This window comes from Hemitrygon akajei, chromosome 16 (genome assembly GCF_048418815.1).
Source record: "Hemitrygon akajei chromosome 16, sHemAka1.3, whole genome shotgun sequence".
NCBI classification, from domain to species: Eukaryota; Metazoa; Chordata; class Chondrichthyes; order Myliobatiformes; family Dasyatidae; genus Hemitrygon; species Hemitrygon akajei.
The window spans coordinates 23,033,185-23,059,870 of NC_133139.1; the positions used below are offsets into that span (position 1 = coordinate 23,033,185).

The 26,686-nt window shown below is 41.5% G+C and overlaps 2 protein-coding genes across 4 annotated transcripts in view; one reads left to right on the plus strand and one right to left on the minus strand.

The window, feature by feature from the left end:
* Nucleotides 1-20,436, minus strand: part of haus8 (HAUS augmin like complex subunit 8) — a 73,187-nt gene extending 52,751 nt beyond the window's left edge. Inside the window, exons 1-4 of the mRNA XM_073068377.1 lie at nucleotides 20,313-20,436; nucleotides 12,365-12,552; nucleotides 2,358-2,388; nucleotides 1,302-1,486 (exon numbers count right to left, since the gene is read on the minus strand). Of these exons, the coding sequence (XP_072924478.1) occupies nucleotides 1,302-1,486; nucleotides 2,358-2,388; nucleotides 12,365-12,552; nucleotides 20,313-20,332 (424 nt within the window). The 5' untranslated portion in view covers nucleotides 20,333-20,436. The remainder of the gene's footprint in view (nucleotides 1-1,301; nucleotides 1,487-2,357; nucleotides 2,389-12,364; nucleotides 12,553-20,312) is intronic.
* A 438-nt stretch (nucleotides 20,437-20,874) lies between these two features.
* The window catches only part of ncln (nicalin), a 49,517-nt gene continuing 43,705 nt past the window's right edge, over nucleotides 20,875-26,686 (plus strand). For 2 of the 3 annotated variants that reach the window (XM_073068378.1, XM_073068381.1), the window contains exon 1: nucleotides 20,875-21,191. In XM_073068378.1, coding sequence (XP_072924479.1) covers nucleotides 21,017-21,191 — 175 coding nt within the window. In that variant the 5' untranslated portion in view covers nucleotides 20,875-21,016. The remainder of the gene's footprint in view (nucleotides 21,192-26,686) is intronic. The other variant, XM_073068379.1, reaches the window with a different exon arrangement.

Genomic DNA, 26,686 nt, shown 5'->3' on the forward strand with positions numbered 1-26,686 from the left:
AGATCAAACCCATGAACTTACACTTCTTTGATGCCGTCCATAGCAAACCTCAAAGCTAAAGCACTTAAAATATTGCTTTATTGCAGGAAACTATAGCAATCCTGTTATGTACAACAATAATAAGAAACAAACAAATACAGGTAGTCCCCGAGTTACAAACGTCCGACTTACGGACAACTCATACTTACGAACCGAGGAAGGAGAACGCTGTCCGCCATTTAAGTCATTGCCGTCGACACTGTGTTGAGTGTGTAACTTTGTATTTGGTTTAAATTTTTCTTAGCAAGATTCCCCCTGACCCCCCCCCCCCCCCCCCATTCTGGTCGGCTGGTGGTGCAGTGAGATCAGTGCCAGACTTGAGAACAAAGGTTCCTGAGTTCGATCCAGTAACAGACCGCTCCCGTGCCAGGTTGATGTCAATCCAGTGACTCCCATACCATCCGTGCCAGGTTGATGTCGAGCTCGCACTTGACCTCGTAAAAAATACACTGCCACCTCCAGTTTAAACTCCCATGCAGAATATTGTGAAGGATGAAATACCCAAACCTAGCACAGCCCCCACTTGTCCCATTTAACCTGTTTCAGTGCGGTGGACTTCAGGACCCAGGGAATTCAGTGCAGTGGTCCTTAGGACCCGGGGAATTCATTGTGGTGGTTCTTAGGACCTGGTGGATCTGGGGAGCCGATGGAGGTCGGGACCTGCCGCCCGCAGTGTTTCTATTCCATTGACGGGAAGTGATCACGATTGAATATAAAGTGGAAATAATAAAGCGTTTGGAAAGAGGTGAAACGCCATCGGTCATTGGAAAAGCATTAGGCTACAGTCGGTCAACGATCAGAACAATTTTAAAGGATAAAGGATAAAGTGGGAATAATGGAGCATGTGAAAGGCCCTGCCCCGATGAAAGCTACAATTATTACTAAGCAACGTAGTGGTTTAATTATTGGAATACATATGCTTCTTAAGTATTTTATATGCATAGAAAGGTAAAATATATACTATATACTAAGACAAACGGTTGACTAACTGACACTAAATAATACTGGATTTACTTGTTCCAACGTACGTACAAATCCAACTTAAAGACGGACTCAGGAACGGAACTCATTCGTAACCCGGGGACTGCCTGTATGCTATTTTATTAGCATTCCAAAAGACACTTACGTCTCCTGGTAAAGCTTAAACTTGCAACTAAGGAGGGGAATTATACACAAACTCAGCATTCACAGCAAAATCCACTGATATGTCCACAGAAGCTCTATGAGAAAAGATTAGATTAGAGCAGAACTACAACACTTACATTTTTTGATTGCTTTGTTTTGAGAAGTGCCATACTTTTTTTGTGTAGAACTACACCGACTCAAGCTTAGCCTTGTTGGAGTTGGTATCGTAGTCGGCCTCATTGCTGTCAAGGATGATTTTTGTGCAGTGGGCAAGTTCTTTGATTCACTTAAATCAGGCACACTTAATGAACTTCTAATCTTTCTAGGAGGGAATAAAAAAAGATGGATGTCAGTGAGAGTGTACCATAAAACTTACTTCTACCAAATACTGCAAATATTCAGCATACTTAATAGTTAGCAAAATAGAAATCGGTCATAACTGAAGCAACAAGTATCGTTTTCCTCCCACACTATCCTCCAGTTGGCACTATTCTTGCATTTCTGTTGCACAATATTAGTGACCCTCAAGAACCCTACAGTACATTCACCTAATGTTGAGATGTAAGATCTAGCAAGTTAAATCTAGAGATTTTAAATAATATCATAAAAGAAAACTCCTAGATGATTTTCCCCTCACTATGTTTGGTTTTAATGTCTTTGAAATAGTGCCCTACTATAGAACTGTTTCTACTACAAACAGATTACAATTAATTCTCAAGTAATTAAATAGGGTATCTCTTTGCAACACATTGGTAGACACTGTTTGGCTTACGGAAAGTTCTGTAAAAAAACACAATGGGGCCCATGTTGCAGAAAATATCCATGGAAAACCTGCACATTTCAATCTATCACAATACTCACACTAACTACCATCAATGTAGAGCTTAAATGCTTGCTCCAGAATAACCAAAGTCCTTATTTGCACAAGAGAACATAATTGCACATATGGTCATTGTCAAATATGATAGATTCACATGGTCTGAAATCCAAATACTGAAAAATTACCTCAATCTGTCAAATATTTTACAAGACAATACATGGAAGAGAGTTAATAAAATAAACTTCAGTGATTTTTCATTTATTCCTCAGCAATGACACTTTACATTATGCCACCATTATCTTTTTAATAGAAACACACATTTTTTTGCAAACTTGTGCATATATCCATTCAAAGAAAACAACTGTATACTCACCTGCCAGACCCACTTAATTCATCCTTTAAAGCTGCAAATCAAAGATAACCACAATTACACTGGCACGTGCATTTTTGGCCAACTATGAACAGAAACAGTTCAATAAAAACAAATTTGAAAAGGACACAAAACTAGACATTTCAACAATACAGAATTAGAGCTATTTCTGCATTACTAGAAAATTGCCATTGTTGGTACACTGATGAATAAGCAACCAGTTAATGCCAGTTTACAATTTAATCATTTAAACTAAGTTATCAAACATCATTTCATAGAATACAGACTAAATGAGTTAGAATAGCAAACAAAAAAAATTAACATCAGTGAACAAGCCTCAAGTTTCTTGATGCTTTACATGTACGGCTGTGAGGCTAAGCACGGCTCCAATGTCATATTCAAGTTTGCTAATGACACCACTGTCATAGGCAGAATCAAAGGTAGTGATGAATCATCATGTAGGAGGGATTGAAAATCTGACTAAGTGGTGCCACTACAACAACAACCTTTCACTCAATGTCAGCGAGACCAAGGAGCTGATAATTGACTTCAGGAGGAGGAAATCAGAGGCAGTCCTCATCGTGGCAACAGAGGTGGAGAGGATCAGCAACTTCAAATTCTTCAGTGTTATCATTTCAGAGGACCTGTCTTGGGCACAGCACACAATCACAAAAAAACAAAAGCAGCACAGCAACACCGCTACTTCCTTAGGAGCTTGCAAAGATTTGGTCTGACTGTTACAAACTTCGAAAGATGTGTGGTAGAGAGTATATTGACTGGCTGTATCACAGCCTGGTTTGGAAACACCAATGCCCTTAAATGGAAAATCCTCCAAAAAGAAGTGGTTACAGCCCAGTCCTTCACAAGCAAAGCCCTCCCCACCATTGAGCACATCTGCACGGAATGCTGTCACAGGAAATCAGCATTAATCATGCAGCCCCCACCACCCAGGTCATGCTCGCTTCTTGTTGTTGCCATCAGGAAGATATAGGAGCCTCAGGACTCACACCACCAAGCTCAAGAACAGTTATTACCCTTCAACCATCAAGCTCTTGAACCAAACGGGATAACTTCCCTCAACTTCACTTGCCACATCAGTGAACTGTTCCCACAACCAATGGACTCCCTTTCGAGGATTCTTCATCTCATGTTCTCAACATTTATTATTATTACTTTCTTTGTATTGGCAGTTTGTTGTCTTTGGCACATTGGTTGAACACCCAAGTTTGTGCAGTCTTTCATTGATTCAGTTATGGTTGTTATTCTATTATGGACTTATTGAGTATTCTCCACAAGAAAATGAAACTCAGGGTTTTATATAGTAACATATGTACTTTGATTATAAATTCACTTTGATCTTTGATGACAACAGTGATAAAATGAGTTAACTGCAAACCGATACTGGTCAAATAAATGCAGAGATGCTCACTTACTGTTTCATAATCCCACAAAATCTGATCAAAACTAACCCAATTTCTTTCAGATGCCAACTGCCCACCTGCATCACCCCAAGCAGTGACTTTTCATTTTGCTTTACAGGTGTCCCCCCACTTTACAAATGTTCGCTTTACGCCACTTCGCTTTTACAAAGACCTACATTAGTAACCTGTTTTTGCATTACAAAGAGGATTTTCGCTTTTAGGAAAATTTTCCCCAAATAAATTAATGGTTCTTCGCTTTACGTCATTTCGGCTTAAGAAAGGTTTCATAGGAACGCTCTACCTTTGTAAGGGGGGGGGGGGGTCACCTCTATCACAATTCATTTACTTGAAAGAAACAGGTTACAAGAGCAACCTCAAGAGAGGGAGTGAGATAGCTAGTGATCTATAAAATGCAGATTTTTGCGTTTAAAAGATTTCAAGGGATTGCCAGCAGTAACTAAAACTAAAGTTTTATATCCTGCCAACATCTGTTTTGTTAATCAACATGCCAGGGGAATTATATTGACCACATGCTCAGGAGCTCCTTTCCAGGTCACTATCTATATCCTCAAGAATGTAAAAAGGCACAATATGCTACATTTTTTTAAAAATCAAAAAGGTCTAAAGACCAGGGACTCAACCAACATAAATCCAGCCTTGCTTTTATCAAAATATCTGCTTATAGGCTCACTTAGTTCTATAACCAGTAAGCTCTAAATGAGACTCAAGTACCAAAAGGATATGCTTGCAAATGACAAAGTTATTAGACAGATCTTCCTTTGAAACCTTAAAATAAAACGGAATCTAGGACCCCCACCCACTTGCTAAGAATTCCCAACATTTACTGTCTTGATACAAGAAAATGAACTGGTTTGAAGTATTATTGTACAAGTTACTGAAGAGACCAGGTTTGATTTAAAAAAAAAGCCATTTTAGATTAAATCACCACTGAATACCACAGCAGAGTTTTACACTGCTGCAATTTTTCCAAATTATGAAGTCTATCACTTAAATCCTAAGAGACATTTAAAAAGGTAATGAAAAGCCTTGGGGAGTTTAAACAATGCAGCCGGACAAGTAATCATGTCCAATGGTTACTTCATATCAAGTTTCATATAATTCCCCTACCAATTTCCAAAACAGTCTGCAATATCGCTAGACATAGGGGCACTTCCATGATTGCAGTCACAGGTCAGGCAGCAGCAGACTGGGATTGGTTTGCAGGACAGTTCAAATTTGCAGCTCAGCAGATGATCAAATGGATACTTAACAGGATTAATAGCCCAGTGTCTAGAATTCATCTTTTTGATGTAAAAATCTCACTTGCTCAATTATTCCATTGACAGAAAGTAAACTATCAGCCTAAAATAAAATGTCATTTTCCAAAGACAGTCAACATGTTTTAATTGTTTTAAATGCAAGATAAATATATTTTCAAACTACATAATTTGCAAAGTGAACAGTCATGCTCATCTCCCCAACTGATGCTCTCCAGCCTCAAGTCAGCTGGAGTGTAACATACAGGGAGAATGTGATTTTATTTTGTGTTTTTTTTAAAAGATACAGCATTGTAAAAGGTCCCTTGGTCCAATGAGCCCATGCTGCCTAATTACATCCATGTGACCAATTAGCCTGTACAGCTTTGGAATGTGGGAGGGAACCAGAGCACCAAGAGGAAATCCACACAGTCACAGGGAGAACATACAAACTCCTTACATTACAAACACCATTTCCATGAAGTCAGCAACTTTCTTCTTCTGTGCTGAGTTACCAGCTGAATAATCTATTGAAGCTGGTATTGACAGCTTGTTGTAATTATAAATTAGAGATGTGTTGCAGATTTACTATAATATGTCACTATCGGTCGCAGTTGCCAGGAACAAATGAACTACATCCATTGGACTGATTACTTAAAACATAGCCAGTGCCAACACAGAAGAAAATAAGAATACATTTAAAAATATACTGTAGTAACTCTCAGCTCACAACTTTAGAAACAGCATAGTAAATTTATGATCAATGTATATGACACCATATGCTACCCTGAGATTCACTTCCTCTCCACTCCAATGACCCAGACTCTAGTGCTGTCCATGTGCAGTTCGCATTTGCTTCCTGTGACCACATGGATATCCTGCAAGTTCTGCAGTTTCATCCCACATTCAGTGACATGCTGAGTGGTAGTTTGATTGGTCATTACAAGTTACTCAATGCATAGACAAGTATTAAGATCTGAGGGCAGCTGATTGGCACGTGAAGAAATTAAAATAAGGTTACATAGGAAGGTTCTTAATGGTCAGTGAGGACTCAGTTGGCCGAACGGCTGCATCCATGATGTGTGATTTTAATTTGACATCAAATTTCTAACTATTCTTCACTAAAGATTCTAGCGGTCAACTAATTGCATTACAGGGAGTGCCAATGTAGCTGATCTTCTCATGCAAGACAAGCTACAACTACCAAGCAAATCAGCCATCTTTCCTAACCCAAGAAGACCACTAAAATCCAATTACTACCCTGGCAAAATATAACCCACAAAATGCTTTTCAAATAGCAATGGAGCAAAGGAAAAGCTTGAATGGATGGTAGTCAGCCACATTGCCGTTACCAAGATGAAGCATCTTTCATAAACGAATCCACCAAAATTCTCACAATTTACCTTGCACATCTTTTAGGATTGAAGCAACGATGATTAGTCACAATGCAGCCTGCTGCTTAAAGATTAAATTTTCAATGTTGGCATCAAGTTAGCAGACCAGGCAGCCACACAGATTACATTCCAAGCTTAAAATTTTAAAACACCACTCACTAATCTTTATTGCACAAATTCTGAGAATTAAATCCACTAACCCATCAGGCTGACAGCAGCCATTTAACATACCCAGCTATGACATGACAAATAACTGATACTAGAGGAGCAGACAAGGCAAACAGGTATTAGAGGAGCAAAGAAAACACTAAACAGGTAGATGGAAACCAATGAGCAAGTGCACCAACGGCATAAAGCAGCATCCTATAGACAAAAAACTTAGTTAGACTAGCTGAGCATAGTTAAACATAGACAAATGTGATATTACACAACCATAGCACTTAAAGCACGATGCTCGGTTTTATGAAATTAACACAGAGCTGTAGAGTCATACACAACAGAAATGAGCCCTTCAGCCAACCAAGTTCATGCTGACCTTTTATTTTTAAAAATTTTATTTTAGCAATACAGTGCGAGGTAGGCTCTTGCATCCTTTTGAGCTACAGCATCCCAGCAAACCCGAAACCTGATCAACCTTAACCTAATCACTTACAATGACCAATTAGCCTACCCAGCAGGCTTTTGGACAGTGGGAGGAAACCTGACCTGAGCACCCGGGGAAAACCCAAGCATTCCACAGGGAAGACATACTTACAGTTTATCAGAATTGAACTCCAAAACACCCCAAGCGGTAATAGCGTTGTGTTAACAACTGTGCAGCCCTGCCCATCTACACTAATACCATTTGCCTGCATTCTTCTATGCCTTACCCATGTGTTTGTTTAAATACATTTTAATGGTAACTTATCTAATTCCACCTCCTCTTCTGTTATATAAGAATTTATGAAAAATTTTACCTATTTTCTTATTGTCCTGTAAATGCCTGCAAGTAAATGAATCTCAGGATAGCATATGGTGACATATACATACTTTGATAACAAATTTACTTTGAACTTTGAGAGTTCTCCAATCCAAGCAACAAACTTGTGAGTCTCCTTCATGGGAGAGAATTTAACTTTAAATGCAAGGGGAGATACAGAGATGCATTAAAAAAAATACAAAATATTATTTTCTTAGAAAGGAAAACATTGTCTCAAGATATTTCACACTTTCACTGTAATGCTGAGGTGTTCCATTGGTCAGGGATGTCCCAACTGTCTACATGATACGCAAGCCAAGGCAGTATGATATAGAGAGCAAAGAGTTGCCCATGTAGCAGGCTCTCCCTCGCCACGATGCTGATGAATCCAAAGAAACGATACAGTTTGGCAAAAATAGCATCACTGGAGTTGCCAGTCAGTGTTGAACTCAACATAGGACAGCCTTAAGAATTCCAGCTCTGGATTCCATCTCCCATCTCCCACCCCCACCCCCCACAGGGCTTACATCCAAAGCTTTCGCCACAAGTGGGTATAGCTACAAGACAGCTTAAGTTTGAGATCATAGTTTTCCTTCTAGATAAGCTGCCAACTACAGCTGAGGAGCCCCATCTCTCCAAAGTGACTTGTTTTAAGGCACCAGTAACCTGCCTTTACCCCTTCTATCAGCAGAAATTGTTCTGCTGGGTTTAAAGCTAAGCCACACATGAAGGCCCTGAGCTCGATTTAGTTTTCAGACGCACGCCATTGAATGCATTTAATTAGGTAGTGGGAGCTAATCCCCGGCTATAACAACCCTAATTAATCCAAGACTAATGTACTCCACAAAAAGCCAGATATTACTCTCTCTATAATTTACACATATATAATACTCACTTCGGGTTCCAAACAGTTGTCATAGCCAGGGTAGTAGTGGGGATAAGCTCCCACTACCTATAAAGTGCTCCCAAAGGCATGCATCTCAAATTAACCTCTGATAACCAAGTCGAGTTCCTGGCCATCACGTGGCAGAACTGCTAACACTGACAGGAGAAGGGCCAAAGGCAGGTCACTGGCACCTTAAAAACTGCTTTGGGCAGGTAGGGCTCATTAACCTGGAAAGGCAGTACACCTAGAAGAAAACTCTTGATTTAAAACTTACGCTGCCTTGCAACTATACCCACTCATGGGAAAGGCTTCAGGAGTAAACCCCGGGGAAGAAATCTGGAGTCGGAGCCTCTAAGACATTCTGATGTCTATTCAACATCATTCTGGCAGCTCCTGAAGTTCAGGTGTCATCAAAACATTATGCCTGGCATCCCTTCTGTCATCAGCGTAAGAACCGAGAGGGGGTTTGTGACGCTTGAGCAACTCATGGTCTTCATACATCCCCTGCCCAGGGTTTGGTGACGCCAATTTCCACAACCATCTCAAGACCTGGGGCGATGGGCAAGTGGCAATGGTGGCAGGCACAAGATGGTGTTGGGAGCCACTAGTCAAGGACCTGCACTCAGGCAGCCAAGGTAGGATGGTCACTCTCTTCTCACGAGGCAAGAACAGTGTTTGGCTGCCACCTTAGTGATGGAGCAGCCCTCTTCAGGGACTGCACTCTCACCCCTCATGGGAAAGGGTCTGGGAAAATTAACCTAAAGAAAGCTTGCCTTACCCTAGCCTGTAGGCATACCGCAGCTGACTGGACATCTATATGCAGTCGAACTATCTCAAAAACCATGAAAGAATGAACCACCAGAAAGCTGAACACATTCTGTTGTGGAGCCAGAAATATCGGGACACTCACCGGCAACGTGAACAGTAGCAGATCAGAGGTGAACTGAACTTATAGGGCGTGCTTCAGAAGTACAACGCTGACATTGCAGTACTCAGTGAGACTGCTGAAATCACAGAAGTAGGGGTTAGCTACATGTTTTTCTGGAGTGGCATGGGCAAGGACAAGGCTAGAGAAGCCAGAGTTGGCTTTGCCATCCGGACCATAATAGTCAGGAACCTGGAGTCCCTCCCGAGAGGCACCTACAATCGCCTTATGGTAATGAGGCTGCCTCTGAAAGCCAAGACTCATTTGACTCTGATCAGTGCCTATGCACCTACCATGACTTACACCTCTGAACAATAAGGAACTGTTCTACAGGGAACTGAGCCAGCTACTACACTCTGTCCCCAAAGAAAAGATCCCGCTCCTTGGCGACTTTAATGCCCGAGTAGGCACTGACCGCCAGTCTTGGCCAAAAGTCATTGGCAAGCATGGTCTTGGAAGGGAGAATTCAAATTGGCAGCTACTACTCACCTTCTGTGCAGAAAATGGGCTGACAATCACCAACACCCTCCTTCAGTTTTCAGACACCCACTAGGCAACCTGGATGCACCCGCACTCCAAGAACTGGCACCTGATTGATTACGTGATCACAAGGCGCCGGGAAAACAGGAATGTGATCATCACCAGAACGATGAGGGGTGCAGACAACTGGACTGACCACATCTTGCTGAGAAGCAAGCTGTCATTTCAGATCGCCAGAGTGCACAGGTGCCAGCAGGGTGACACTAAGCAGAAGCTCATCACTCAACGGCTCGTTGACCCCAGCGTCAAAAAAGATCTGATCAGCAAACTGGAGAAACAACGTAAGCAACTGCCCGAGGAAACAGACCCAAAAACAGCATGGGCCATCTTCAGAGACACCTGGCACAACACTGCAAGTGCTGTTCTTGGGCACCCCAAGAGGAAGCATCAGGATTGTTTTGATGAGAAGAGCTCTGATATTGTAAGCCTTCTCAGGCAGAAATGGGAAGCCTTTGCAAGCTGGCTCAGTGATAAGCAGTCAACCGCCAAACATGACCACTTGAAGCACCACCAATGTAAGGTCCAGGCTTAGCTGCGGAAGGTGAAAAGTCAGTGGCGGGAGGCCAAAGCAGCAGAGCTTCAGCACTACACTGACCAGAACAACACAAAGAAGCTTTTTCTGGTCTAAAAGCAGTGTACGGACCTTCCTCCAACATCATAATACCAGTCAGCTCCTTGGATGCAGCACTCCTCACTGACAAAGGCGACATCGTCCAACGCCGGCCAGACCATTTTAACCAGCTGCTGAACAGGCCATCCAGAGAGACAACCAGGTCATAGAAGACTTGTCTCAGTGCCAGTGTTGGAGGCCCTTGATGATCCCCCACGTTGGTAGAAGCTAGGAAGGCAGTTAACCAGCTGCAGCCAGGCAAGCCCCTGGCCCAGATGGGATCCCACCAAGCAGGGTGGCAAAACCCTGCTTCAGAGGCTGACAGAGTTCATGCAGCAATTCTGGGAGAAAGCCTGTGTACCACAGGACTTTAGGGATGCAAACATCATCAACTGTACAAGAACAAGGGGGATAGGGCATCCTGTGACAACCACAGAGGCACATCTCTCCTGAGCATAGCCGGGAAGATCATGGCCTGTATCATACTCAACAGGACTACCCCTCAGCACCTGATGACATTGTCTCAGAGTCAATGTGGTTTCAGAACTAACAGAGGGACAGTGGACATGATCTTTGGTGTCAGACAGATCCTGGAGAAGTGCCAGGAATGAAACCAGAATCTCTACATCCTCTTTGTGGACCTGACAAAAGCATCTGATACCATCAGTTGCGCAGGCCCGTGGCGCGTCCTTACCAAGTTAAGCTGCCCCCTAAAGGCTGGTCAGTATGGTCAGGTTATTCCACGACAACATGAAGGCCAGGGTCATCAAATCTGGCTGCACCTCTGACCCCTTCCTACAAAATAAATGTGCCAAGCAGGGCTGTGTCTTTGCACCTACTCTGTTCAGCGGCTGTTTGCCGCAATGCTGTTCTCTGCTCTCACAGAAGGATGTGGGAATAACAATTCACTGCAGGACTGATGGACACTTTGATCTGTGACACCTCAAGGCCAAGGTCAAAGCACTGGAAGCAACAGTACGAGACTTCCTCTTTGCAGATGATTGCGCTCTGGCAGCGCACAGTGAGAGGGACCTACAAGAGCTCACTGAGTGCCCTGCAAGAAAATTCAGCTTAACCATCAGCCTGCAGAAAACAGAAGTTTTCAGCCCGCACCCCATATCAACCCTGTGGAACCACGAATAAGATTGAAGGCACACAGCTCAATGTTGATGCCTTCACCCACCTGGGAAGCTGCCTCACCTACTCCTGCAGTCTAGATTGGGAGGTCCCAAACAGACTTGCAAAAGCTGGGGCATCTTTTGGCAGGTTATGGACACATGTGGGGAGAAAGTAGCATCCGGCTGAAGACCAAGATGACAGTCTACAGAGCAGTCGCCCTGACTTCTCTGCTGTATGGCTGTAGAATGTGGACCCCATACTGCAGGCACGTGAAGATGCTTGACCAGTTCCACCTGCGATGCCCTCGCAAGATCATGGGCATCTTATGGCAAGACAGAGTCCCCACCACAGAAATGCTATGAAAGGCCAAGAGCTCTGGCACAGAGACACTAATCATGAAGGCTCATCTTCAATAGGTTGTACGTGTGGTCCAGAGGGAAGACAATCGCCTTCCAAAGATGGTATTCTTTTTGAGCAGGCACATGGCACCAGGAAACAGAGAGGTCTATGTGAAAGTGTCCTTGAAGGCATGCAAAATCCCCGTGTCTGGCTGGGAGTCCTTGGCCAAAGACTGCCACGCCTGGCAGTCTACAAAGGCACCAGCACATCTGAAGAGCAGTGGCTGAAGGACCTCAATCAAAAACCAGGACCGCAAGAGAAATTACCCAACCCTTCAATGGCCATACGTAACATGCCCGACCTGCAGGCACACCTGTGCTTCCCAGTTCAGCTTCGCTGTCAGAGGCGTCACTGACATAATCGTCATTCCTGACGGACTTCCAGGGTGACCTACTTTGGTTGCACAACAAAAAACTACAGGAACTCAATCATTTGTTTCAAAGCAGAAATCAATGACTCAAAAGGCAAAAAAGATACCTGGAAGGAATATTTTATTACTTACTTTTGTCTTGTCCCAAAGAGCCTTTCTGCCTTGGATTTGGTGTGCTAGGCTTGTTGGTCAACTGCTTTGAAGCAGCCTGCGTGGCCATTTTTTGGGAAGATTGTTTTGAAGATCTATGGTCTGTTTTTGGCTCATTCTCAGCCTTCAGCTGTTTATTTGCAGTCAGGTTTGCAGATCTGCTCGTTCTCCTTAAAATAAAGTCACAAAATTCAAACATGTTTGATTTCACAGTTTTGCATACAGAGTATAAATTTATACAAGAACCCCAACTGCTCTCATCTTAAAACACTTGTTTTACTTTTGCGGAGAGGTACAGAAGATAATCTGTGCAAGATCTGACCAGAGTACTGAAAAGATTGCAATTACATAGCATACTGCAAGACTGGTAGAGGCTATTCTTAAGCTAATAACTCATTAGTTAGCAGTTGACACTACATGGTGATATAAGACTTTAAATTTTAAATTTCACATTCAATTAGTGGGCAATCATATTTATAGTGAACAACCATCAGTTTTGAGAGATTACCAGGCAAAGATGATGAAAATATATTGAGTTTTAATGATATCATGTTTATTGAAAAGCTTGCCAGTTGATCAAATGAACACTGTTGAACAGGGTTTTAGACATGTTCTGTAGCAGTTGTGCCTTATTTGGCCACATGATACATGTCACCAGGCATTAAAAAAAATTAACAATCCTACAGCAAAGAAAATAATTTCTATATTAAATTACCAAAAAATTTCCAAAGCTTAAGCCATGTGTCAATTTATTAAGTATACCCAGTGATAGAAATTTTAAATTCTATAGCAAAACCAAAAGAATTCGACCAAAGAGATGTTAAAGGACAAATAGCAAACACGAGAAAATCTGCAGATGCTGGAAATTCAAACAACACACACAAAATGCTGGTGGAACACAGCAGGCCAGGCAGCATCTATAGGAGAAGCACTGTCGACGTTTCGGGCCAAGACCCTTCGTTAGTCCAGTGTCATAATGTCAATAAGTTTCCTCTGTATTTCAGTTCTATCACCTCTCATTTTAGATAAAAGGTGCAATACTGTCATTTCAACAGATATCAGCAACAAAGTTCAGTGACGTAAACTGTTTATACCCCTCCATAGATGCTGCCCAACTTGCAGAATATCTCCAGTATTTTGTGTGTGTTGCTCAAGATATCTGGCATCCGCTGAATCTCATGTTCACAGTTGCCATCACACTTACTGTACATCTGTCATGATCACATTAGCAGATAATATGCCTACTTAAAATAGTAAAAAGCAGTAACAATTTTTACAGCCCACAAAGTTGAGCTTACTCAAAACTCCTCAGGCAATATTTTAATTGGAACTAAATCTCATTCGTCATCACCTTTAACAGTCAACATTTCAGGCCAAGACCCTTCTTCAGTTGAAGGGGCTTGGATCAAAATGTCAACTATCTAATCACTTCCATAGAGGCTGCCTGACATGCTGAGTTCCTCCATTATTTTGTGTGTTTTGCTATGGATTTCCAACATATGCAAAATTTTTGTGTGTTCATCACCACCTTTGCTTCCTTACTCATTTTTGCTCCTTGTTCAGCATAGCCTTATTTGAAAAGTATCAGCCTCCAGGCCCCCATTCCCCCCAGTCTGTAATTTACTCCTGACTTCTCATTGAGATATCCTGATTTCTCCAATCCAGACTAGTTGGAGAGTACAGACTTTCATCACTTCCACAAGAGCAGTTATGCCTTTGGCCAGAACAACAAAATCTGCTGGAGGAACTTAAGTGTCAAGCAACATCTGTAGGAGGAAGGAAATTGTCAATGTTTTGGGTCAAAACCTGCATCAGGACATGCCCTCAACTCCTCACTAATCCTTTCTATTTCTCAACCCCCTCCCATAAAGATACATATTAAAACCAATATTTTTGGGCAAACTAAGGTCACCTTCTAATACATGAAGCATTAACGGTTGAGTTTGATTATTGCACTGTGAAGCACAATGCAACACTTGACTACTGACAAAAAAACAGTGGCCTAGGCATCAGTGCATAACTAGATATTTACCTCCAGTGTCACAGTACTCAATTTCAAGTTTTTACATTTATCAAGCAAGAAATATCCATACATATTCCATGACCATTCTTGAATCAATTCTACCATTAATACTGCATTCCGTAACAATACAGGCCTTCCTTGGCTTACAGACACATCCTAGATACGGATTAACTCCCATTACACTGGCAAATTCAAAAGTCCAATATACACATGCTCATTTAGTTCTACTAAAAAAGAAACATCTATAGATCCAAATTTTATCCTTCAATTTTACACAATGAAATTTAAGTGCACTTAGCAGTTTAATTATAATACTAAATTTTTAAATGAGATAAAGATCACCCATGCTTGTTTTCCAGATTTCATCCTACCCTTTTTTGCATGTTTTAAAAATTTCCTTGCAATCTATCCACACCTCTTCCCAGAAACTCTCAAGTTATTCATCTGATCTCCCTTGCCCCCCCCCCCCCCCCATTCTTCTTATGACAATTGGCATATTTATTTCCCATACTATGGTCAATGAAATACACTGAAAGGTGTGGAATACTTTGAGACTGAATATACTAATAAAAACCACTCCTTTCTTTAATTCAACACCTAGAATTACTGACAACCAGTGAAAATTATTTCTCTTTCAAAACAGAATTTGGAATGAACTCAAGGGAAAATAATTCACACAAGGCAGCAAAACAGGGCAGAATGAATTACTCTTGTCTAGAGGAAATAGGCATAGATTAATTGCATCTTCTATTCTGCAGTAATTATTATAGTTACACATGAATTACATAATATATTGTACAGTTATAACAACATAAATTAACTAATTAAGCCTTCAAATTAATTTGACAAACAAGACAAACATAGGAAACTTTGATTAGGTTTGAAATTAATTCAGTTTTGGAGTCTTGAAATATCGAAAGTACAAAATTCATCTTCCTGTCTCATGATACTTTATACATTATGAATACAGAGATAAATGCCTTGTTAGGAGATATGGATTAGAACAATTGTCACTATGGCAGAGGGCACTTTTGATTTGTCTTGAATATTTCAATGCAAACTTTTGCCAGAAAAAGGAGTCATCCATTATTTACCTTAATGTGATCACGACAGTTCTATTACCTTTACACCTTTTCTTTATTTCCCTCAAAATACAAAAATCTATTGATGTCAGCTTTGAATGCAAATAATAACTAAGACCCGGCAGTCCAAAATGACAAATTCTAAAGATTTTGCTCATTATAGTCCTAAGTGGCACACACTTAGTTTCAAATTCAAGTTTATTATCATCTGACTGGAAGTACATACAACTAAATGAAAGTGTTCCTCCAGACTGCAAAACATATCACACAGAGCACATAAAAATATTCCCACAAGTTAATAAAAAGCATCTAGTGTGCAACACTGTTAAACAGCTCACTGTCCTAGAGACAAGACCTCAGTGGTGGCAGAGTATTCACTAGTCTCACAGTCTGGGGGAAGAAGCTGTTACAGTCTGGCAGTCCTAGTCCTGAAGCTCTTACACCTCCTTCCTGATGGTAGCGGGTCAAAGAGATTGTGGAATGGGTGGTAAGGATTCTCAACAACACTTCAAGCCCTTCATCTACAATGCTCCGAGTAACTGTCACAAATAGTGGGATGGAGATGTTGGTTGTCCTCTCAGTGGTTTTTACTGTCCTCTGCATTTGGATACCTGGCAGCTTCTGTATTGCACAATGATGCAGCCAGACAGGACATCCTCAGTGGTGCTCCTGCAGGTTTGTTAGAATTGGGGCAGGGAGCCTTGCATGCCTTAATCTCCTCAGAAGGTGTAGACACTGTTGTGCCCTCTTGACTAATGACATGGTCTTGTGGGCCCAGATTAGACTGCCTGTTATGTACACACCAAGGAACTCTGTGTTCTTTATTCTCTCCATGGCAGAGATTTTGATGTGAAACAGAGAGTGGCCAACCTGTGCCTTCATGAAGTCCACAATCATCTCTTTTGCCTTGTCCATGTTGATTCTCAAGTCATTGTTCTCAGATTTGACAATCCTCTGTATGCTGATTCATCACTGTCGCTGATAAGGCCAAGCACCATTATACTATCAGCGAACCTAATGATGCAGTTTGAGTTAAACCTGTCAGTGTAGTTGCGAGTCAGCAGCAGGATGAGCACACAGCATCGGGGTGGGGCACCCATGCTCAGCTTGTTGGAGCTTGAGATGTTGCTGCCAGCTGGGGTCTTTCTGTCAAGAAGTCCAATATACAATTTCAGAGAGGGGTGTTGAGTCCCAACAAGGCCAGTTTACCCACCAGCATCTGAGGATTGATCGCATTAAACAGTGAGCTAATATGAGGAATCATTTTCTAGGTAGGATAGGACGAGGTGGAGGTGGCATCGTCAATGGATCAGTTTGAGTGGTATGCAAACCATAAAGGGTCCAGTGCAGCCGGAAGGTGGAACTTTATGCAATCCATTACAAGCCATTCAAAGTACTTCATCATTGTTGAAGTCAGTGCCATTGGGTGGTAATTGTTGAGGCCAGTTACTGTCGCTTTCTGAGCACGGGAATGATGATGGCTGCCTTGAAGACAGCAGGGGCAGTGGACTATTTCAAAGAGATATTAAGGATGTCCATTAAGACCTCTGCTAGCTGGGCCACACAATCCCTCAGCACCTGACCAGGTATGTTGTCTAGCCCTGCAGCTTTGCATGAGTTTACCCTGGCGAGGATTCTCCTCACCTCAGCTGTGGACAGAGAGGGTACCTGTTTCCCAGGGGGTGACAGGGCTTTCCTTGATGTCACATCATTCATTGTGTCAAATCATGAATAGAAAGCATTTGGCTTATCAGGAAATGAGGCACCACTGTCATTGATGCAGAGGCTGGACTTGTAATTTTAAGACACAGCCTCTTAAATTCACACTGCTCAGCCAGAAGAGGGCTCAAAATGTCAAAATAAACCTTATTTTCTTCAATTGAATTACTGCTTATGTTTCTAACTGCCAAAGAAGAGAGGCCTGAACTATTCAAATGACAGACCTTCCATTATAAGAAAGAGTGGTTAATCTTTTTGGTTCCGTAAGGTTGTCATAACCGTCAGAGGTAATGGGAATAAGCTCCCACTGCCTATTAAATGCTCCCAATGGTGTGTGTCTCAAATCGCCTCTGACAATCAAGTCCAGCTCCTGGTCTTTATGTGTGGCTTAGCTACTAAGCCTGGCAGAATGGGCAAAGGTGGGTTACTGGCACTTCAAAACAAGTTGTTTCAGGCAAATGGGGCTCATCAACCATGAACATGAGAACGTCTACAGATGCTAGAAATCCAAAGCAACACATAAACTGCTGGAGGAACTCAGCAGGTCAAGCAGCATCTATGGAAATGAACAGATAGTCATCATTTCAGACCAAAAACCCTTCTTCACGGTTAGCCATGGGTGGCAGCTCATCTAGAAGAGAAACTCACTTTTCAAACCTCCATTGCCTTGTAGCTATATCCACTCGTGGGGAAAATCTTCAAAATTAAACCCCTAGGAAAAATCTGGAGCCCCTAAGGGAGACCCAAGTTGAGTTCAATGTTGACTGGCAACTCCAGCAATGCCACTGCTACCACACTGCTGTTCCTTTGGATTCATCAGCTGCATAGAGAAGGGGAACCTTCTCCATGGGCAACAACTTGCTCTCCATGTCATACTGCCCTGGCTTGCACATCATATAAGACAGCTACACACAATACCCATCTTTAACCCCAAACAATGGAGAGCCTCATGGATGAATCTTTGAACACAAGTAAATATATCTTTTCTGGACAAGGAGAACAAAATTTTATACAACATTCCAGGTATGTTCTCATTGAAAACATATACAAGGATATATCTTTATTTTTGTAACAGAAGATTCCAACACATCAGTCACTTACTGCTGCATCCGCATGTTAGCTTTAAATATTTGAATTAACATCACACTAAAATTAAATTTCCCATTGTTTCTTTTTAAAAATACTCAGTATTTCTAATTTTTAATACTGTACTTCATCTGCAACATACACAAAATGCTGGAGGAAATCAGATGAGGCAGCATCTATGGAAATGAATAAACAGTCAACATTTTGGGCTGAAATCCTTCATCAGAACTGGAAAGAAAGGGTGAAGATGTCAGAATAAGGTTACATGGTCAGCACAACATTGTGGGCCGAAAGGCCTGTAATGTGCTGTAGATTTCGATGTTCTATGTTCTAAGGTGCGAAGAGGGGAAGGAGGACAAGTTAGAAAGTGTTAAGTCAACCCAGGTGGATGGGGGGGGGGGGGAAGAGTGAAGTAGGAAGCTGGGAGTTGATAGGTAGAAAAGTTAAAGGACTTAAGAAGTGGGGGGTCGAATAGGAGAGTGGATATTGGAGAAAGGGAAGGAGTAGCACCAGGGGTTAGGTGATAGGCAGGTGAGGAAGAGCCAAGAGACCTGAGTGGGTAATAGAATGCAGAAAGAGGGGGAAGATTATCAGAAGTTGAAGAAACCAATGAAGGCTACCAAGATAGAGTATGAGGTGTTCCTCCAACCCGCAGCAGAAGAGAAGGCCATAGACCGCCATGTCAGAACGGGTACTGGGATAGGATTGAAATGGTTGGGCGCCGGAAAATCCCGTTTTTTGTGAATGGAACGGAAGTGCTCGACCAAGCTATGTCGGCTCTCTCCAATGTAGAGACCACATTGGAAATACCTGATACTGTACTCCATCTGACAGGTTGTTGCCCAGACTACTTTATACCCTTACAGCCATTTTTCAATCTGTATTGCTCCTTACATTTCATGACTGCAAATGTTGTGGCCATTCTTAGCAAAACCAATGACAGCTTACAAATCTCTGGAGTCCAAGTACAGATCTCTGAGGCACGATACTAATCAAAGTCTTACTACTCCAAAAAAGGACTGGTCATTTATGTTATCTATATAACCATATAACAAATACAGCAAGGAAACAGGCCATCTCGGCCCTTTTAGTCCGTGCCGAACGCTTACTCTCACCTAGTCCCACTGGCCTGCACTCAGCCCATAACCCTCCATTCCTTTCCTGTCCATATACCTATCCAATTTTGCTTTAAATGACAATACCGAACCTGCCTCTACCACTTCTACTGGAAGCTCATTCCACACAGCTACCACTCTCTGAGTAAAGAAATTCCCCCTCATGTTACCCTTATACTTTTGCCCCCTAAGACTCAACTCATGTCCCCTTGTTTGAATCTCCCCTACTCTCAATGGAAAAAGCCTATCCACGTCAACTCTATCTATCCCCCTCATAATTTTAAATACCTCTATCAAGTCCCCCCGCAACCTTCTACACTCCAAAGAATAAAGACCTAACTTGTTCAATCTTTCCCTGTAACTTAGGTGCTGAAACCCAGATAACATTCTAGTAAATCTTCTCTGTACTCTATTTTGCTGACATCTTTCCCATAATTCGGTGACCAGAACTGTACACAGTACTCCAAATTCGGCCTTACCAATGCCTTCTACAATTTTAACATTACATCCCAACTCCTATATTCAATGCTCTGATTTATAAAGGCCAACATACCAAAAGCTTTCTTCACTACCTTCATCTACTCCCAACTCATTCCGCCAAAAAAAAATCCTATATCCTCTTTCTAACTTTATTCACTAAGCTCCCGTTTAGAACTTCGTCGAATGCCATAATACAATACTGGCACTGGCAAACACAAGAAATTCTGTAAATGCTAGCAATCCTGTGTAGCACATACAAAATACTTGAGGGGCAGAGCAGATCAGGCAGGAATAGAGTCGCGTTTCGGACTGAGAAACTTCCTCATCAACTTTACGACATACAAAGAATGCACCCCCTAATTTCTACAGCAAGGCCCTGCGAATTATTGGATATCTGGTGACAGACATTGACCAATTCCACTCACAGATTAGGCCGATCCGCCATTTTTACTTCAAAAACTGCCGCGTTTCCCTTCACGCCAGGAAATCCCGCCTCCCGCTGGTCGCGAGCGCTGGGTTCCGCCGCGCTTTCGCTGACGATTCACGCCAGCCCATCCACCCCACCCCCCATCCTCCCTTAGATTCGGGGCCGCCCCTTCAAGGTTTGAATTTTTAACTGGACAGGGGAGACGTCAATCTTTGTAAAGGCGAATCTTAGCACGCATGCGAGTCTGCCGCTGCAAATTTCTGTCATCAATCGTTTTCCGAGCGCTTATAAAGCTATATTTTGTTTCTCAGTCAAAACAGGGCTGTTATTGTGAAAAAAACGCAGAACAAATAAAACAAGATTATTTAAGGTAAAGCGACGTCGGGCAGGGTTGTGTGGGATTGGCATTTCATCAGCCAACTGGAAGCATGTATGCAATAGTCCTGTTATGCTAATATTATCCAGACCAGCCTATCAAACCGCAGGGGGTGGGGATAATGTTCGATCCGCCCCCCCCTTCCAAGTGGGTTGTCCGTGTTATGCCTGTAAGTCCTCTGACGCTGGGGTAGTGTGGCAACGTGTGTGTGTGTGTAGGGGTGGGTTAGGACCGGGGGAGGGGTACGTTTCTGTGTAAATGATAGTATTTGAAATATTATACAAATAATTAGATACAGTAGTGATTAGTTAGAAGAAGGACCGAGAATGTTCGAGGAAGCAAGTGAAGTGTTTGACAACATGTTCAAGGGTTCATTCCCGTTGACTTTCATCGTCTTCATCCCTGCCGTGTTGATCCTGGTCTCACCGCTGCCCATAGAGGCGGCCCACGAGTTTACAGTGTACAGAATGCAGCAGTACGATCTACAGGGCCAGGCTTACGGTGAGTACCTCACCCGCTTCCTTCCACCCCGTTTTAAAATTCCGAGCAAAAGCACAAGCCCCGCGGCGCGCACAGAAAATGCTCAGCGCCTCACGCAGCCTCTTGATCATCGGACTGAAAGGTTTCTTATTTCCCTTCCCAGAAGTGCATTGTGTAGGTGCGGAGAAGTGGGAGGTGTAGAGGTGTCTTGGGATGCGTGAGGAAGAACTTGTCACGTAGCGAGTGGTGCGATCTCAAACTCATTGCCGACATGAGTGGTGGAATAGAACCAGTCGAGAGTCTGAAATAGGCATTGGGTACGCACGAGAGAGAGAGCGAATTCTTTCCTGGACGGTGGAGAATGTGTTGGGTTTTAGGTTGGAGGAGTAGGAGCTGCATGAGAGACAGTAATTGAAGATATAACAGAATTTTAAGTTTGTTGACTGACCTTGGTCATAGAGATAAGGGGACGTAAAGTAGTAAAGGGATCTGAGCCCATGGTAACAATTAATTGCAAGTCATTGCTAGACCAGGGCCAGTATTGGTCAGCAGCATGCGAAATTGGTGAATGGGATTTGGGGTGAGGGTATGTCTAGCAAAAGTTTGTATCGTCTCACTTTAAACGCTGTTAAGTGGAAAGTTAGTATTGGAATAGTTTTGGGCATAACTGAAGCATAAATTAAATTTTAAGTATTAGATACATGAAATCAGGCATAGATAGTGTGACGGGGGAAATATAATATGACATTAACATGGTCAATGGACTTTGCTGACAATTTGCTTCTTATGAAGTGGAGCTGTTATTTTGTGAGGTTGGAAATGGGTAACCAGTTTGTCATAACAATTAGCAATGTGAAAATAGATGAAGCAATTTTATGAAACAATTGTTCTGAAATGAGTTAATGTTCTATTATTTTAATGTTATAAGCATTCAAAATAAACTTTCATCTAAGATCTCCATATTTCCTCTTTTAATGAGTACCCTTTAATAATATGAGTCACATTAATGGTGTAGGTCATATTAAATATTGAGACACTTTTCTGATTGCAAGTTCTCAAATGTGCTGTACCTGAATGTGCATGAATAATGGTTAAGAAACTTTAATTTTGGTTTACAAAGAACTATGGAGTGAATTTGGCACTTGCTTGGTCAGCAATCGTTTATGTTCATTTCATATTCCATCTTTTCTCATGGGATTTGCAGGAAATTTGAATATAATACTGGCGAAATGCATTTGAATTTCAGGTTCTCACCATGAGAACTCCAAGCCAAGATGTAAACTGAATTTTGATTTCTTAGTTGGTCTGGTTGTATATTTAAAAACTGTCACTACCTGATAAAGAGTAGGAGGTAGGTTACAGAATCTGAACCAGTATCACCACATCTATGGGAATACATCTCATTGTTTTTTCATAGGGCAGTTCTAGCACAGGATGGCTGCTGCATCTGATTGCATAACAATCACTGCAGTGCATCAGCAATTTATCTTGTACAGCCTTGCAATATTGTAAGCTAATAAATAACACAAAAATTAAGTGTTATTAATTTTTTTGTTTCCTCAAATATTATGACAAGAGTCCTGATTTGTGTAATACTCAGGTGAAATATTGTCTCATCATCTGTTACTAGTATTCTACTAGTTGTAACTGTGGATCTGATACAGGTCTCCATCTGTTACTGGTAGAGTAAGCAATTGAGATGACAGATTTGAGTATTCATTAAAAATGTCTTGGTGCAAGTTTCTTTCTGTTCCTTTGTGCTGAATAGGCACTGTGATAAGTGGATGGTCAATGTCCATTTTGACCAAGTTCAGAGGGCAACCATGCTGAAAATAAGTGTATTTATGGTGCCAACAGCTATACTACCGTAATTGATGCCATCAAATCCTATGACATGTAAGTAAACATAAAAGGGTTGGTTTTAAAAATCACATTATTGGTTTACAGTATAGTAAAACTTCACTTTTCCTACCTGGAACAAGTAGAAATGACAGTGGTGATATTTTCTATGTACATTGGTCGATCAAACCAAATACAGTGATTCAATCTAGTCTAAAGAAACTTTGGGTCATTTGAGTGTAAATTCAGCTATTCTGTCTGTACAATTATATCAGTGGTGGTTGGGGTTGGGAAGATGAGTATTTTGCTGCTTTGAGAAGACTGTCAAATAGTAGGTAAGGAGATTCATGTGTAAATGATTAGAGATTTTAAAAAGTAAGTTGTCAGGATTTTGTTAATAGATTGGGGAACGCAAAGTATTTCATAACTTAATGCCTTGGCAAGTAAAGGCCTTGGCTCTAAATAGTAAAATACTAGTACTGTGTGTCAGGTAGCCACACTAAACATCTAATGGGTAATCTACAATCTAAGAAATCAAGCCTAAGTGGATAGACTCCGAGCCAAGCGATGTGAAACTTTGTCCGTTTTAATACTTTTTTTCCAGGTTTCCATGTAAACTATATTGAAGGGAGAGAATAAGCAACCACAGCTCAAACACTTGACTGAGCATCGACACTTGTGGGAGTGGGTTGTTTTTTCTTCTAATACAAATATTGGACTGGGATGGGTGAAGAGTAACTTGCTGACTATAATACTGGCTAATGATTTTTAAAATAAAACTTTTGTTTAAACTTTGATAATTTAATGGCAGTAGCATTTTTCCCCAAATTTAAATCTATCTATAGATACTTAAGAAAAGCTATTAACAAAAATTTTATTCACAGAACAACTAAAAGGAATTTTAATTAAATTTGAAAAGCTGGAAGTTCCAAGAATGGCAGAAACAGTGCATCTGTAAAACTAGTAATAGTAAATTTGGATTACCACAAAAGGCCTTGCGGGAAGAGGCATTTAGAATTGGTGCCATTTTCACTGTCATTTCTATGCTGTCTGCCTCGTGGTCTCCATCCACAGCCTGCTGATTTGTGGAAAGTTAGCTGAGCTTGTAATTAAAAATACCCAGAATTTGCTGTGTCAGCACAGCAAGATGTTACACCTGGCATTAATGATATTTAGAATTCCATTTTCAGGTTTTACTTGATCTTGCTAGTGCAAATGAATGGATATTGCTGGCATCATCTTATGGCAAGCCTGCAAGAGTTTCAGTACTCCTGACGTGTGTGGGTTGGGCCCTAACAGGGAGAAAAGTGAAATTTTGCACAACCATTTTAATATCATCAGGTTGTGGCTGACTGATAAAACTGCATTTGTTGTCAACCAATAGATACCCAAAGTGGATTGACTTTCTTAAGCACAAGTTTTTTGCTTAATATTTTTGAGAAGATTATAGCACCGATGGCCAGTTTTTTTTCTCATCCAATGGGGGGGGTGTCAGTTGAGAGATTTTTTTTTAAATAATGTGACAACTTTGATCTTTTTTTTCATTTAATGATAACTGTTGTTTTTTTAAGGCAGACCCTTGCAGTTGACAACATCTTGCTTCCACTTCTAGTTTGTGGATTCTGGGGTGGCTAATGAGGCAATTTAAGAGCCACAGACACTGCTGTAGATGGAACAGGTGGTTGCTGTCAAAGCATTGGATGGATAATGTATGGTGAAGTCTCCTTTCACAAAGCCCTCTGTGTGCTCCCAATGCATGGCCATAAGTTTTTCAATAGCGCTCTAACTGTTGCTGCCTCTCCTTGCTTGGTTTTGGGCCAAAGATTCACAGGAGTCAGTGAGGATGTTAGATTTCTTCTCATTGGCTTTGAACACATCTTTAATGTTTTTTTTTCCTCTGTGCACCTGGTAGTCTCTTCCCTGGCAGAGCTTAAGATGGAGTTTTTGGAATCTAGTCTTTGGCAGACATGTTCCTGACTTAGAGACTTCAAAGTACATTTATTATCAATAAATGTATAAATTAAACAACTTTGAGATTTATTTGCTTACAGGCAGTTGCAAATCAAGAAACCCGAAAGAACCTAATTTTTTTTTAATGTACGAAAACAAACCCCCCCCCGCCCCACCAATCAATGTTCACAGAGAAAATGCGGGGAGGGGGAGCAAATCATGTAAACAATTGAAGCGAGCAACAACAACAGCGTTCTGAACCAAATTGAATCCTTAGATCCAAATCCCCGGAGTAGGCTCAAAGCCTCAGTATTCAGTTCATGACATTAGTGGGGCAAATCTCCAGAGTTGTCAGCCATGAAGCACAGCAGCCACAGGCAGTCGTACAGCCTTAGCTTTGCAGAGAGAGAAATCCCCAGTGTATTTGGACAGAAGTTTAAATTGCCCAAACAGCAGATCACACTTTGCACTAGGACCTGGACCCAGCTGCAGCAAATCGCTCTAGATATAGATTTCACTGCCAAAGAAACCGTTCTTGGCCTCTCCAACTCAGCTCGGTGCCCAAAGTGATCCAACCTCGCCCGACTCTCGACGCCCTGCCCTTCCAGTCTATACAGACTGGTGTTCAGATTGTACCTTGCATTAGGACCCTGGCCTCTCTGTGTCAAAACACTCCAGGCCCAGAACACACCGCCAAGCAGTTCGCTTCGGAGCTGGATTTCACTGCCAAAGAAGCCGAGAGCATCATTACTCGGGATGTTGTCCTGGAGCGAGACATTAATGTTGATTCTCTTGGTCTTCCAGTGTTTTGGAGGATTTTGACGAAATGGTATTACTGTCATTTTCCTAGCCCCATGAGATGCCTGCTGTGGATAGGGATCAATGCTGCCTGGTAGACCATGACATTTGTGCCAGGTGTAAGTTGTGGATCCTCAAGGACCTTCTAACTCCACTGGCTAAAGGCTGTCCTGGCAAGTTTGCATACAGCATTAAAAGTCACTGTCTCTGTCTGTCTTTGTAAGATTGTGATGGCTCTTGAGATTTCGGAATGGCTTGGCATTTCTGAGGGTCTCACTGTGAATCTTCATTGAAGGATAATTTTATACAGCAGGGGCAATTTGGTAGAAGAACTTTGTCTTGTAAATGTTGAATGTGAGACCCATTCTGTCATGCTTCAGGGAAAGCATGAAATTTGGTCTAGGTAAAATAAATCTAACTGTTTGCCATTCCACTTTACATATCTCTGTTCTATTAAATCCCACTTGAATGAAAATCATTTTCCAAAAGTTACCCTGCTTTTGCAGTGTCTGACTTTGTTGGATTTGGCATCAAGCACCATGGGTTCTGTATTATAAATGGAATATTACTGAAGTTCTTCTGTTCATTCTGTGCTCTCTTTTGTAAATGAAGTGACATGCTCCACTTCATTCTACTCTGTAATTATAAGACCTATAGTTAAATTTCTGTCTGTTGAAAATGTCGTGCATCCTTTTAACAGATACCTTCAGTTATATAATTAGAACCGACAAAAAAAAGATGATTGAATGAAAGGCATGAAATAAATATACAATTAATTGAATTCAAAATGTCGTCGTTGACTTGTGGGTAAATGCAACAGAACACTTTCTGTGATGCCCATTTATATCTTAAAAGTAATTTAGTTATCTTCAGTACTGCTTTCTTTAAATCCAGCCATTTGGATCTTTCAAATAATTCATTCTTTTTCT